The sequence below is a fragment of the Plectropomus leopardus genome, chromosome 11, assembly GCF_008729295.1.
Source record: "Plectropomus leopardus isolate mb chromosome 11, YSFRI_Pleo_2.0, whole genome shotgun sequence".
NCBI classification, from domain to species: Eukaryota; Metazoa; Chordata; class Actinopteri; order Perciformes; family Serranidae; genus Plectropomus; species Plectropomus leopardus.
The window spans coordinates 20,785,650-20,801,586 of record NC_056473.1 but is presented as its reverse complement, the minus strand read 5'-3'; the positions used below and the strand labels follow the sequence as shown (position 1 = coordinate 20,801,586).

General features: G+C 37.5%; 2 protein-coding genes across 3 annotated transcripts in view; one reads left to right on the top strand and one right to left on the bottom strand.

Annotated features, from left to right (window-relative positions):
- Positions 1–14,449, top strand: part of ttc38 (tetratricopeptide repeat domain 38) — a 47,984-nt gene extending 33,535 nt beyond the window's left edge. For both annotated transcript variants that reach the window (XM_042495474.1, XM_042495476.1), the window contains one exon: positions 14,122–14,449. The gene's annotated coding sequence lies outside the window, so the exon portion shown is untranslated. The remainder of the gene's footprint in view (positions 1–14,121) is intronic.
- tspan9a (tetraspanin 9a) overlaps positions 10,826–15,937 on the bottom strand; it is a 111,169-nt gene continuing 106,057 nt past the window's right edge. Inside the window, exon 6 of the mRNA XM_042496078.1 lies at positions 10,826–10,897. Coding sequence (XP_042352012.1) covers positions 10,826–10,897 — 72 coding nt within the window. The remainder of the gene's footprint in view (positions 10,898–15,937) is intronic.

The following is a 15,937-nucleotide window of genomic DNA, read 5'->3' as shown; positions in this document are numbered from 1 at the left end:
CCAATGTTTCCGTTGAGCTGTGTCTGTTTGTGTTGGGAGTGAATCTGCAGAATTTCAACCAGATATCACCAAATGAATCAAGCAAAAATGTTGGGCCATAGATTCTCTAATGAGATTTAGATGTAAAACTCAACTGACAATTGACTAGCAAAATGTCAGACTGATGAGGGATTATCTGAGGATACAGAACAGAAATAAAATATTCTAAACAACTAAAAAGTTAATGTAAAGTATGAAGGATTCACTGTTAGATTGCTGCGAACTCTAGCTCATAGCTCAGAAATGTAGTCCGAACTGTCCTTGGCGATGGGACTACTGTATGTGAATACTTAATTACGAGTTGGGTCTTCTTTTTTATTACATCAAGTGTCTCTTGTGGAGTGACAGAAGGACACGAGGTCCCTCACTACCTTGTCAGAGCTACATGAAGACTTAATGAGATTGATCTCTCTTTTTTAGATGGGATACAACTTTATTTTTAGTCTCGAGGACACTTAACTGGGAGACTTTACCCTTACTAATCATGTCAAATTTTGCTTTACTTTTTGTATTGTTTGATGTAATCATTGAACTTCTGTGTTTTGGGTTTCTGGCCATGAGTTAGATGACAGGATTGGTACCTGCACCTGGTTGGCTGGAAACAAGGGGGAACAGAGGCTGTTTTATGCAGCACATAGTGACACATACAAATAAATACAATGTGTTAATTAGTGAGCTATTTGGTTTTGGTAGGCAGATTTCGTTATCTTTGGACAAAGCCAGATTAGCGCTTTGCAGCTTTTTTTCTATGATAACCACTTGCTGACTGTAAGTACACTGGGCTTTGAAGCCAGTTTTCATAGTGGCCAAACATTTAGAAAGGCACTAGATGAAATCATTTTACCCCCATTGAAGTTAGACTCAGCCAACAGATGTCTTTAAGTCAAAGTATAATATTGACATGTTGTACTGGAGTTAACTAGGATGAGCTAAGAAGTCCTCTGGCACATAATGCCCTTGTAAGACAACAATATAGTGTTTTTTTTTATCCTTCAGTTCTTGTACAGATTAAACACAAAAAACATAAAACAGTGAGCCTTAGAGGTGGTGTTGGGTGGATTTGGTAATCTATAGAAAGAGTCAGGTAAGGTTTTTCCAGTTTTCATACTAAGCCAAGCTAACCTAACTGTTCGCTAGCTGTAGCTTAATATTTATCATTTTGACCAGTGATACTCAACTAACAGCCTGTGGACCAAATCTGGCCTCTGATAGGGTGCTGGGTAGCCCTCCCCCAACCCTTTTCTAATTAAAAATAAAGTGATTCATTCAAGTGATTTAAAATCCTAGAAATGTCCTAAAATCTGAGAAATGTCCTAAAATCCTAAAAAGCATCCTAAAACCTAGAAATTTCCAAAAATTCTAAAAACGTGCAAGAGGCTGCTGCAGCTGGCCTTGCCTTCCATCATTTTGCAAAAATAGCTCCCATGCAAAGTTGAGTATGCCTGATCCAAACCAGTGACTGTTAAGATAGACAGCATAAGAGCTCCATAAAGTGATCGCCCTCTGATGACCTGCTGCAGTATAGGTCATGAACCCCACCCACTCCGTGTTAGCAGATGGATCATTGGCCAAACTAAAAACATGTCAAAAAAGAAATTCCCAAAGATGGTTTCTGTCATTTAGATTGCTGTTATCACACTGATGTATGTTCAAGGGTTTAACTGCATTTCGCTAGAAGTTCAGTTTTCATTAGTTATGTGATGCTATAAAAGGGGCGTTTGACATCAGATATGACACCTGTGTGTGCCAATCGGTGTGCTCTTGTTTACATTGGATGGTGTATGGTTGGGAACTTGATAATGTGGCTTTACTTTGTGATTGCTGCTATATAAACTCTAGCTTTAAATAAGGTCACCAGTAGTATCCACAATATTTTGGCTTAATTTTTGTACAGTGGTAGGAAGGGGAGACTTTCTGTCCGATTGTAAACAGTCTACGTAGAAAGTGGCCTGCTCATTAACCCTCTTCAAGAAAGCAAATGAGTGTGTTTCCCAAAATGACTATTCCCTTGGAAAAAAAAACCTTATTTCTTCAGTCTGAAACTCTTGATTTTACCTTGATGCTATTTTGGATGACATACTTTACACACTATACTATAACTTGTTTTATTTTGACATGACTTTCCATGCTATTTCAGTTGATAAATCATACTACGACCTTTTTATGCCATTTGGACAACATACGACACTATGATTTTTTTAAGGCTACTTTGGATGACATATTATGCTAAGACTTTTTGTGCCATTTGAGATGATAAGCTATACTTTGACTATTTTGTAAAATTTTGGATGGCATACCATACTATGACCTTTTTATGCTACACTGGATGACATACTATACTGGGTCTTTTATATAATACTTTGGATGACATACTTAACTATGACTTTTTCATGCTACTTTGAATGACATACTAAACTCTAAGAATTTATTATTATTTTGGACAATACACTTTACTATGACCTTTTTATGCTACTTTGACCAACATACTATACTATGACTTTTACATAATACTTTGGGTAACATACTTACTTACTTTGGCTAACTTTGACTTTTTTATGCTATTTTGGACGACATATTGTACTATGACGATTTTGTGCTATTTGGGACAATACGCTGTACCATGACCTTCTTTTTTTACTATAACTTTTTTTTATGCTACTTTGGTTGAACGAATACTCAGAACTCCTACTACTATGACATACTAAACTATGACTATTTAGGGCTATTTTGGACAATGTGCTTTTCCATGACCTTTTTATGTTATTTGGACATCATTCTAACTTTTTACTGCTACTCTGGATGACATACAATGCTATGACCTTTTTTTTAATACTATTTTGTGTGAAATACTATACTATGAATATTTAGTGTTTTTTTGGATGACATGCTATACTATGACCTTTTTATAATATTCTTGATGACATTTTGTGCTATTTTAATTACAGATATCCAGGCCAAGACTGGTGCTGATCTTTTCTCTGGTGCTGATCACTGTAAACAGATATCTGCATATGAATTCACATAAATAAATCCAAAAAATAATAAAATCTTACATCATCTTCCAACTCTAGCTGACATTTCAGTCGATGTGTTCTCCTTATGGACTGTTAACCTGCTGTTCAAATATCATTTGGCAATACTTCTTGGACCACAAATAGAAACCAAAATACTTCTGACACCAAAACTTTGTCGCATTGCTGACAGATTCTGCATACATTCGCAGATATGTGTTTGTAGAGACTACATCATATAAACAATGTAAAACTGAAATCTAGTTTACTTCAGTAAGCACATTGAATAAGATCTTTCCAACCAACTAAAGTTTTAAAGGACAAACAAAATGACACTACCATAAGCCTGCAGCACCATTAGTCACACTTCTTTTGCATGTGAAGTCATGTCAAAACAGCATGACAAAGACTAAAAAGCCTAGCTGCCGTGCAGTTAACAAAGATAGTGAGTTTACTCAGGGAAACACGACAGATTGAGAACAGTAAGCAGCAGAAACAACCTGCAGAGATCAGCTCAACTGCAGGTTAACAAGCTGAATAATGCTGTGTGGGGACAAACTAAATGCTCTCATCAAAATGAAAGCCTTTCCAATTCTGGTTAATGTAATGAGTTCTGCTGAAGATGAGGGGTTGGAAAAAAAAAGTGAAATGCTGTTTTAACAAATAGGGAAAAAAAAAAGTATCCACGGTTGGTTCTGTTTACTTTATTTCAGTACATGTTACTCATACAAAATAATCTGTACAAAGGCTAAAATAGGTCATATTTTTGCATAGAAGGAACAGTGATGAAAAACAAAACGCCAGGATGGAATGGCACAGTAAACTCCACTCACTATCACACATGGGCCTGATAACAATTAGGTTAAAAAAAGGATAAAGCTCCATACAAAAATACTATGCTGCTCACTCCACGCTGTAGAAACAAGAGACAAATTGGCGATGGTTCCCACTTTCATCATCTCCCTTTTGTTCTTAAAAAAAAAAAAAAAAACAACCCTCTGCTCGGCTGGCTGACTACCATTAGCTCATCTCAGCGTCTTTAGGACAGCAGTCCCTCAGGTTTTGTTATTCCTTAAAAAAAGAGGCCATTTTAAGGCGGACATGCCACTCTCTTTCATTCAGTACACCATGGGATCTGCTGTGACACCATTTCCCTTTGCTCTTCATGCCAAGTGCCCCCCCCCCCCCCCCAAAAAAAAAGTCACCATCAAACACTGTTTAAACACTGCCTATATAATTCACAGTGAAATGAAAAAGGGAATACATCAGGAGCATCGAGTCATTAAACATGAAAGGCAATGAGCGTACGGTATCGTAGGATTTTTTAGACACTCTTTCCTTTATTTAAAAAATAGTTGATTTGGAGAATAAAGAGAAGGTAGTGCACCACCTAGTATAGATATTCAGAGTGCTTTCACATGTAGCAGAAAAACTCCACAGGACAAGGCTGGCAGGTATCAGATAGTGCCACCCAGCAGAACACAACATCAAACACACCATTTCTAGAGCATACATTTCCACTGCTCAGATATTCAGTTGTAGCACGGAGGGGGAAGGATTAGGAGGAGATTACAGAAATAATATGTCGAAGATAGCAAATAAAATAAAATGAAAAATAGCTCCTATGTCTCAAAATTCTTCACAGCAGACAAAACCCAATTACTGCATGTGCATTCTTCCTTTACCAGCTCGGTAGCTTACTGGGAGTGCTTCCATGGATAAGAGGGAATACTTAATACTCCTTCAGAAAAAAAAAAAAAAAAACATATGAAAAATGTGTCTACTACAAGTTGCAAATAAAATATGAAAACCATACTGACAAAAACACAAATTTACATCAAATTTACACTGCTCCTGCACTTCACAGACGCAGAAAAAACTATCAAACGTGATAACATATGGGTGGAAGACATGTCTGTAAATGAGCACAAAAGAGTTGTTAGGCAATTCAAAATGGCTATGAAACTGTCAATGTTAATGTGATTACAAGTGGCAGAGGTAAAGAATAACAGTAAATTACATCAGCTGTAAAAATGAGCATATTTACATCCGGGGCTAACACACAGGCCTGATATACTGTAGTGACATGAGCTCTGTGTTGTACAGTGTCATCTAATACATCATGCTCTAGAAATACATAATGGGTGTTACACTGGCAGTTTTAAAAGACATACTGCAGATTACACCAGCACGTCCTAATTTAATTAAACTAGGTCTTAATACAGAGGAGCACGACGACAAGCGTGCAGTATGTCTTTTGTGGGCTTCACCCGGCGTTATATGCCAAATTTTTCCCTATCAATTCTGACTTAATTGCTTGAACTGCCCGTAGCAATGTTAAGACAGAAAGGAATTTTTTGCACCTTGTAGAGGAACATCAAAGAGACTAATCCTCTATGAAACAAATGCTTAATGGTGTCATGTTCTCACAATGAGCAACAATGCACCTCTGTCATGAATGAAAAAAAAATAAAAAGCCAGTAAACAGCCTACAATAAGAAATAAACAGTTTATCGTATAAAAACAAACATTAAAACAGCGACAACCAATGTACAAAAATAAGATTGTTAAACAGCTTTATGTTAAAACAGCATTCATCCCTGCATTCCAAAAAAAAAAAAAAAAAAACATGAAGGAAGAGTTTTTCTGACAAACCGTGAAATGTAGGTGACAGTGGCAGAGCTGAAAGGGAGTTCACATGGAGGAGAAAATGTCAGCACAGTCAGATCAGTGGGGGGCAAAGAGCTGCAGAGTTTGCAGGCTGGCTCTCTGAAGTATGACATCAGGTTTGGAAACAGACACTGGATTTGTTTTATTTCCTCTATTCACTAATCTCGAATTTTCTGTGACATGTGCGTTTAAACACTTTCCACCCCCATGCAAGACAGAGCACCAAAACAAAACATTTATCTCAGGTTTCTTCTGAACTTCTTGCCTGCAGTAAGTGTTACCATGCAGTCTGATTTACAGAACCAGTTATTACTCCTATAACCCCTCCCGGGTGCAAAATATACCTCCTAGCTGCTTCCAGGCGTCTACAGAGCACAGCTGTATTTCCACAATGTCAGTGCTGCCAGCTACTGTATATGTAGCGCCGGGTGTCTGCAGAGAGAGGCAATAAATAAGGGATGTGTAGAGAGTTTGTGGAGGCAGCCAAGCAGAGGAGATGTGACCACTCGTGCTTGCGCTGTACATCAGCAGCTGTCATGTTCCCCCCGTGGACACAACAAGAAGAGTCAGAGCATATGGGGGCAGGCAGTGAATCACAGCCAGTAGGGTCGCCCCACATCACAGCCCAAATCTGTTGATTTCTGATGCACTAATCTCTCCCTAAAACTGTGTCTCTCAGATTAAGTCATTATCAAACCAATAAAAAAAAAAACAAAACAAAACAAAAAAAACGTTAAAAGTGACCTCAGGCGATACTCTGAGGCACACAGGCTGCCAGATTGGAAGAATGTCTAATTAGTGAATCTTGGTGTCACTTGTTAGCCCTGTAGCAGTAATGCAAAGTGTCTGAGTTCCAAGCAAAAAAGCAAAAAACTCTCCCATCAACGATTACCTTGGGTACAATTTAGAACACAGCCACTTCTGGTCCCAATGATTTCTCTACTCGGTATCCAACAGCAGCAAACAATTCACCCGTCTTCTTCTGATCGTACCAGTTTATTACTATTTTTAAACATCACCATCATTTCTATCAGTAATAGTACTATGAGTTCTTTATATAGATCTGGCAATGTGGCCTTTAGAGAGGAGTCTGATGGGGCAAGAAACATATGGCATGGTTATTAGCATGGCTGTCAAATTAAGGTAGGACATGGTCTATGGGAGTTATGGGCTATGACTTGTGCGCAGTGTAACTGGAGCTGCGATGTTGCAAGGTTGCAGTAGACCGCACTAGGAATAAACAGATGGTGTCCACTCAGGTGCTCTTTGGGTGCGCTTGGCCTGACAGAACTTTTTTGGGAGCCTTGAACAAATGGTGGCTGATATACAAAAGAATATTTTTAAATAGAAAATATTTGATATAGTCTTTTTTTGAAGATCTTTAAAATTGTTATCCTCACTCTTATCTTTTTTTCGAATACATTTCGACGACGCCAACAGGCCAGACTTTACTGTGCATGTGTTGTACCCCAATGATGTGTCCCAACTGTCATTTAATAGCTTTGGTTCTATGCCCACTATTCAGCCTTTTTTTGACCTATTAAAAAAAGTCTATACTCATTGAAGGCTATTTTTGTTGTTGTTGTAGGAGGAACAAACAAGCCAGTCAGAGCAATGGGGATACTTTCCTACCCCAGAGCCAGAAAAAAATGGCTGTGTCCAAATTCTTCCAACCTGCAATGTGGTGCACTATTTTTACTGTCCTATATTTTCAGTATCCAGATTCAGAGTGTTAAGTTTATGCATCACACAATGTCAGTAGTGGACAGGTCTAATCAGCCAGGGTAATTGAAAACACCTGTGTGGGTGTGCAGTAGAGTTGGGTCAATTTCCAACTTTGCCAGTCTGGTCTCTTAAACAAGCTTAAACCAATTTGATTTCATGGAAACTAGCTGAGCTGGCATTTGACTTTATGACACATTATGGCAAATTAGAAAATAGCAACCCGTGCCGATGGTGTCAAAGCAGTAAATCTGACTTATATTGCATTCGTTTTAAGTAATATGATAACATGGTTAACAAAATGTTTTTTTTATAGATGGACTAACAGAGGCACTATTTTCTGACCATGTGCAATTTACTACTGAGCTGAGCTGGCAAGGTGAATTTGATCAAATTTCAGGGGGGGAGGGTGTAGCAATTGCATTTTGTTTTTTACTAGAAAGTTCATGTGTTTTGTGGTGTGACAAAATGAGACATGGCAGTGTTGGTATCTCAAAGAAAACTAAAACTGTGCCAATATGGCAACATTCTGGACATAAAGCTGATGTAAGAGGCGAACTGTTGTCCCACTGTTTGTGGTGCTGCTTCACTCTCGGCTTCTTCTTTTTTTATCGTTTACTTGCAGTTGGCAAATTATCTTAGAGGTGCATTACTGCCACTAAGTGAGCTGGAGTTGTTACACTCATTCATGGGCTCTCTCGTTCTCATTATGTTCCTCTCGGGAACGGCTGCTGAGTTAAATGTGACACCTAGTGAACATTTAGTATACCCGTATGGTCCAGTGTTTGATTTTATATCAAACCAGTTTAAAAGTGTTTATAACTGCACAACCCTAGTGTGCAGGGCTTCTCTATCAGCTTTTTTTTTTAAAAGGAAAGCTAACAGCTGCTTTATTAAATTACCACAAGTTAGACAAGTCACTGTTAATTGAAGGCAAAATAAGAAAATATTCTTCCCATACAGAGAACAGCCAATACAAGCACAATGTCACAATTAGTCTTGAAATAAAGCAGCATGGCAAAAAGGCCCTTCTCCCAGCAGATGTTTGACTTGTCATAGTAGGAAAAGTGCAGCAGAACACCAACGATGGTGAGAATGATACCAGGGACCTGAAATCAAAGCAGCTAAATGAAAGTCACACTCCATTTATGTCATTATTTACACCTGTGCTTTTCCTGCTGTGACACAAGACAAAATGTTTTCTGTGAAAAAGGCCCATTCAGTGTGATCATAAGCCTAATGAACATGAGCAGTCAGACAATCGTGGAGGTTTTAAACAAACTCTGGAACGCCAAATTTACTTGGAGGAGAAAACAAAGATGAACAGTTATAATGTTACCAAATAAAACATAAAACATCCATCACTTCAATTTTGACCTGTTGTGCTTGCTGTAGATGTGTTTTCCTTTGCAATAAGGGATTATTGCTAAGCACTTTTTTATTTTTCTAATAATGTGGAAGCTAATCTGGTTTAACTTTTGGCTTTTTCACAACCTGTCTGGCTGCTTGTTTCTTGCCCCATTGTTGAAATGTTGATACCAAATTCTGTCTGTTTTCTGCATTTACTGATGTTAGTGATGTTAGCATAACTGATGACAAGCAATCATAACAGAATGAGGTCCCAAAATGAAAATATTCTCTAGTAGTATGCAAGTCATTTAAACCCTGCGACTCACATACTTACAGAAATTTTGAAGCCTAGAGCAGACACACTGGAGGGCATTTTCTTTAAGCCACCACAGCAGATATAGAGTATTTTCTGTCTTAAGGAGGCAGGCTGATGCTCAGGCCTCCTGCTGTGAATCGGCAGTAAACAGACAAACAGCTCTATAGGGCATGTTGCCATACCTATCTGTCTCAGCTTTGATCTGCCTACACTCCCACCACCCCCTCTGCTATGGCTGTGAGAAAAAGGAAGTTTACATAAAATCAGTGAAGTTGCAAACTAGAGTGTGTGATGTGCAGGAATGTCAGCAGAGATACGGTGTGTATGTATGGATCATAAAGCTTGTTTAGAAAAATTGGGGGTGTAAAAAAAAAAAAAAAGAAAAGAAAAATGGAAGCAGGGGGAGTTGACAGCTGGAGAGAGTAAGAGTGAGGTGGGCAGAGCAAATGGATGAGATCTCAAGAATATAGAAGAGAAAGTCTCTAGCTGCCTCTGCTAACACAATTGATGGTAGCAGGGAGACAACGTGTCTGCTCTGTTTTTGCCCCTCGTGCCCTTGCTTTGCTCTGTGTTTCTGTGGGTTTTTTTTCCCCTCTGCAGCTTGGATAATGTGATAAAACACCCGCAAAGCCACACACACGCACACACACACACATTTTTTCTGTATTCTCAAAAGGAGAACTACATCACGCAGATCTCTTTACTAGACAGTCCTGGTGGAGCCCTAATAAACAGCCATTTAACACCATTTATATTGTCTCGTAGGGAATGGGAATACTGCTACTGTGTGGCAGCACAAAGGGTGTGCGTGCGTTCACAGGCAGATTTGTGCATTACTATTTATTATTCAGCAGATATGGCAGATTTCAGTGTAAAAAAAAAATCCACTAATGATATCTCGTGCTAGCATGATGTTCCTCCATCATTTTCTCAAATCTTTATGGCTGAATGGAAAAAAATATGAATCATGGCTTAAAAACTCCATCCCCCATGTCTGTGCCCCTTCGCAGCAGCATCACGTCAAATCCACCCCCCCCCCCCCACCCCCCCCCCCACACACACACACACACACACACACACACACACACATCTGAGAGCACATTGCACTGATCTGTTCGACACTTACATTCTACGGGAGTGTCAATAACATACTTACAAAAAAAACAAGAAAAACTTGAAGACATTTCAATGACAAAGTTAAATCAGTAAAGTAGAAAACTAGCATGCCATGTTGGAACTGATTTTTCATTTACAAGTGAAAAGGGGGGCTTGACTTTAATTGACATGAGGAAAAAGACACTGGGTAATATCAGTTTCATGTGTTCTCTTTGCCTCGGAGTGGGGTGTGTGGGCATTAGTAAAGTCTTCATTGTCTCAAAAGCTGCTCTTCCTTCCAGCAAATTGTTAGTCCAAGCAAAAAGAAAATAAATTTAAATGTACTCGAGGGGTGACAACCAATGGGATTCTCTTCCTTGCCAAAAGTAGGTGTCCCTTCTCTTCCAGTTGTGTTACTCTTTGGCAAAATGAATGGTGAGAGGAGAGAGCAGAACAGAGCAGGGACACAGCTGGAATCTGTACAGAGGGTCTGGGAAGGGAAGGAGGGGTAAAAGACGCTCTAAAGACGTTGTAAAGTGAAAGGGGAAGCAGGGGTGTTTAATTCAGAGTCTTATCCCATCAGGCAGTGGGGCTCCTCTCCAGTGGTTGCCTTTCCCCAAGGCTAAGCGTCGTACTTCTTCCCTGTTCTGTGGATGTGGTGGAACAGCGTCATGGAGAACGCCATGCCCAGGAGCTGTAGTGGAGAGGAGAAGCAGATAGTGAATTTGTGTCTGCATGTATATGTGTGTTTATGTACGATATGTGTGTCGCTATGTGGTCTTTTTGATGTAGACGCCTTCGGCTGCAATGAGTTCCGATGCACTGTAAATCCTGTGGCGAAGTAGAAGCACATTTTCGTTCACTCTCTTTTTCTCAGACAGCCTTCAAACGAGAGCTCTGGAATCTTTATGATAGGGGGAAAAAAATTATATACAGCGTGCACAAGCATTAAGTCAATGAAGTAAATTGAGATGCCACTGAATCAAAGTAGCCAGCTATCTCTTTGAAGTTTCCATTACCCCTGATACTTCTACATCAAACACAGTCACAAGGCTGATCCTAAAACCATTATCTGGCAAAGTTGGGATGGCAGGGAAACTGCAAAGTGCTGTTTGGTGCATAGTCTTTACTAAAAAGGCAACGTGGACTTCCTGCAAAACAGCCTCCACCGGGGATTCCTACGGGATGTGATTAGCCTGGGAAAGCTGCTGATGCTCTCCCTTTAGTTTCAGTCAGAGCCTAATTCGTGGTGCTGCTTCAGAGAAAATGCTACCTTAAGCTGCTGTCAATCAAAACATGAAGTGTCATTTAAGGTAAACATTGCGCTAAGAGGGAGTTAGGACCAACGAAAAGCCAACCCAATTATTTACATGTGACTCATCTGTGCAGCTCTGACATTCACCGAGCGTTTTTTGATGTCTGCCTCATTCATTCTAAGTGAGACAGCATGACAGTCGCTCCTACAGGACTCTTCAAAGCTCCATCATCTGTTCTCACTTAAGAATATATAAATAGGGCTGAGATTTCTGAAGCCATTGTGGTTGACGTTATACATATAGGCTTTTTCTAAAATCTGTCATATATGCTGCTAGTCTAAATCATTCATAAGCCACTTCTCCGTGCCTCTGGCTATAATGTAATATTGCAGACTTGTGGGGCATCGTTTTTTTTCATGATGCTCGTCTACATCATGTTACCCAACCTGCCTTTGAGTCTGCTAATCTGACAGCTCAAGGTTTGTTCTGCAACTCTCCCACCCTTCACCTGACTCAGTGTGAGGAGAGGGGGAAAGATCATTAAAATTAATGTCAGCTGTGTTGGTGTTGTGGGGTTTAATTCTGCACGAAGACTTTATCACTCTCCGAACAGCAGCAATATTTGTCACTGTTCTGCAAGTGCATACTGTGTGTGTTTTCAGAAGAGTGAACAGACAAGAAAGAGATAGTGTCAGACAAACAGAAGAGAGTCGGCGAGTTGGAATAAATGCATGCGTGCATGTAAAAAGACTGTTATCTTGTCGTGAATACATAGCGATCTGAACCTGGCCAGTATGTAAGGCGTTATATTTGTGCATCATTTCTGAGCAGGCAACGGGAGATTTTAAGCACGGACAAATATATTTTGCAAGCATATAAATTACATCAAAAGACATCCAAAATCCTTATGTCAATAAAAATAAAAAATAATGGTACAGTATGCCATCAAACATCTTTAGAAGAAAGTAATAGTATAGAGGACACTTTTATATCTTTTGTCTGTTAATTGCTGTAATTTATCTGTTAATTGCCTCATTTCACTTCTGTTCTTTTAAACTTTTTTGTAGTTTTTATGTTGTGTTCCTGTAAGGTGTCCTTGAGTGCTCTGAAAGGCGCCCACAAATAAAATGTATTATTATTATTATTATTATTATTATTATTATTATTATTATCATTATTATTATAGCATGCCATCAAAAACTGTGAACAAGATGTTATGGTGTCGTCCAAAATGGCATGAAAAAAGTCACAGTACAATAAATAATCCAAAAAAGCATAAAAAAAAAGTCAGAGTAGTATGTCATCCAAAATAGTATAAAACAGTCACAGTATAGCATGTCATCCAAAATAGTGCAAAAAGTCATAGAATGGTATTGTGTCCAAAACAGCATAAGAAAAGTCGCAGTAAAGTATGTTGTTTTAAACACCATAAATAAGTCATAGTATAGTATTCCATCCAAAAGAACATAGTATAGTAGATAGTCCAAAAATACCATTAAAAAGATCATGCAATAGTATGCAATCCATAACTGCATTAAAAGTCATACTTTACTCTGAAAAGTCATAGTGAAGTCTATTGTTAAAATAGCATAAAACAGTCAAGCTATAGTCTGTACAGTACAGTATGTCATCCAAAATAGCATGACAAAAGTTACAGTAAAGCATGTTGTCCAAAGTAGGATGATAAACTCATAGTACAAACTTCCAAAATAGCATAAAAATATCATGCTCTAATCTGTCTTTCAGATAGCGTGTCTTCCAAAATAGCATAAAAAGTCATAGTAGTCGGGGTGCCCAGTCTGTAGAGCGAGCAGCCCATGTACAGAGGCTGAGTTCATGTCAAAGCAGCCACAGATTTGATTTCGGCCTCAGCCCTTTGCCGCATGTCATCCCCTTTCTCTCCCCCTCTCATGCTTGGACTGTCCCATCTTGATAAAGGCAAAAAGCCCCTCAAAAAGATTATTTTTAAAAAGTCATAGTACGGTATGTTTTCCTTCACATCATAACGAAAGTCATACTACAGTACGTTGTTACTGCAATGGCCAAGATGTTTTGTTGGACTGCTAGATTTGAGGTTTCTTACTGTAAAAAGAGTTACAGTTCTGTTTGTTTTATTTATTTTGCTGTTGGATTGCTGAATGTAGATTGCACTACATTCCTTTTACTTGAGTGTAACAAGCTCTTGCATAAATTTTATTTTGGAGAGACTTTACATCAGACTGTAAAACACATAAGTTAAGACTGGGCCATTTTTTGTTTGGGAATAATGCCCTGCAGTTTTAAAATGTTATTTTTGGAAAATTCGTTGCTATATTAATCAAGTTAAAAAAAAAAAAAAGGTAGATCAATTAAAAAAATAATGGCCAGATTAATTGATTCATTGAAAAAATAATTGATAAAAAAAATAATCATTAGGTGCAGCCCTAATCGTATATCATCAAAAACTTTTCTCTAAAACAGTCATACAATTGGGTCGGCCTAGGCTTGCCTTGGGCCAACCCCTAGTGAGGCTGGTATAGGCCTATTCTGCCCTGGAACTTCCTATGAAATACTGATCCCCCTCTCTACTCATCTCTCTCTGCTGATTTGCAAACATGTATGTCTTGACTGCATATCACTAACTCATCTCCCTCTGAAACCTTTGTGCTTCCTTATCTCACAGGTTCCCTGGGATTGCGGTTGCGCCTGGATCTTGGGTTACGGTTACACTATTGCCATGGTCCTGCCGATGCCTACTACTGCTATTATTATTATTATTATTATTATTATTATTATTATTATAAACAGTCATACTTCTACCATTATTACACATATGTTGATTGTTGTCATATATCACAGTATGAGCTATCCCTGAAGAGGGGCGCTGCAGTTTTTCCTTATCTGCTGCGAGGGTCCAAGGACAGAGAGATGTCATATACTGTAAAGCATCTGAGGTAAACTGTGATATATATACACACACACACACACACATATAGATATTTGCACATATATATGCACACACATACTCATATATATTTTAATATTTTTTAAAATGATATATATGTGTGTGTATATATTTTTTTATTTTTTCCTTTTTTAATTTATTACATAGCATGTCATGAAGTGATTTGAAAAAGCCATATTGTATTATCTAATGAAAGATTACGAAAGAAAAACTGTCACTATACTATGTCATCAAAATCCATGAATGATAGGTCATAGTAAATTATGACATAAAAAAAAAATAGTCAAAATAAAGTTTGTCTTTAGAAATCATACAAAAAGTCATAGCACAATATGCCGTAATTAATATAGTATAGTATATGGTCTAAAATATAAAAAGGTCAAAATATAGTAAGTGCTCCAAAATTTCATTAAAATATCATGATGTCATAGTATATGTTGTTAAAAATGATGATGATAAAGTAATATTATAGTATGCTGTTCAAAGAATGATGAATAAGTCATAGTACAGTATGTTTAATACTGGATCAATTAGTCATAGTATAGTATGTAGGTTAAAATATAGTGAAAAGTATGAGTAGAGTATGTCATTCAAAATAAGATGAAAAGTAATAGTAGATTATGTATGTATGTATGTACTATGATAAAAACGTGATGGTATAGTTTGTTGTTCAAAAAATGATGAAATGAAATGAAATGAAAAAGTCATATTATTAGACGTTGTCAAAGCTATCATCAAAAAGTCATACTATGTCATTCATTATATGATGAAAAAGTCATAGTATAGTATGTCGTGCAAAATATGACGAAACAGTTGTAGTAAAGTATGTCAGTTAAAATATGGCAAAAAGAAATAGTATAGTATGTCCTTCAAAATATAATGAAAAAACAGATTAATATGTCATTCAAAATATGATCAAAAACTTACACTATTGTACGTCATTTAAAAATTTGATGAAAAATTCATAATATAGCATGTCATCCAAAATTTGATGAAAAAGGGTGTCATATAGTGTCATAACATAGTATGTTGTTTAAAATATGATGAAAAAGCCATATTACATGACTTGTTCAAAGTTTTCTGTAAAAATCCTTGTATAAAAGTCATAGTATAATATATCGTTTAAAATTTGATGAAAAAGTCTTACTATAGTATATCATTGGAAATTTGATGAAAAAGTCATAGTATAGTAGATGTTTTATTCTGGTGATTTTTGACCATTTGTTCAACATTCTATATTATGACTTTTATCACCATGCAAATTTATGTGGTTTTCAGCTGTTTTTTGGACATGTCATATTTTGATATTTTTGCAGAACTATAGTATGGCATTTTCTGTTGTTTTTTCGACATGCTATATAATGTTTTAGGCTGTTTTTGCAACATTCTATGTTATGACGTGTCTCAGCACGCGATTTGATGTGGTTTTCAGTGGTCATTTGGACATTTTATGCGGTTTTGAGCTGTTAATGAGACGTAATAATTTGACATTTTCGCCATGCTATAGGAAGGCATTTTCAGTCATTTTTTTGAC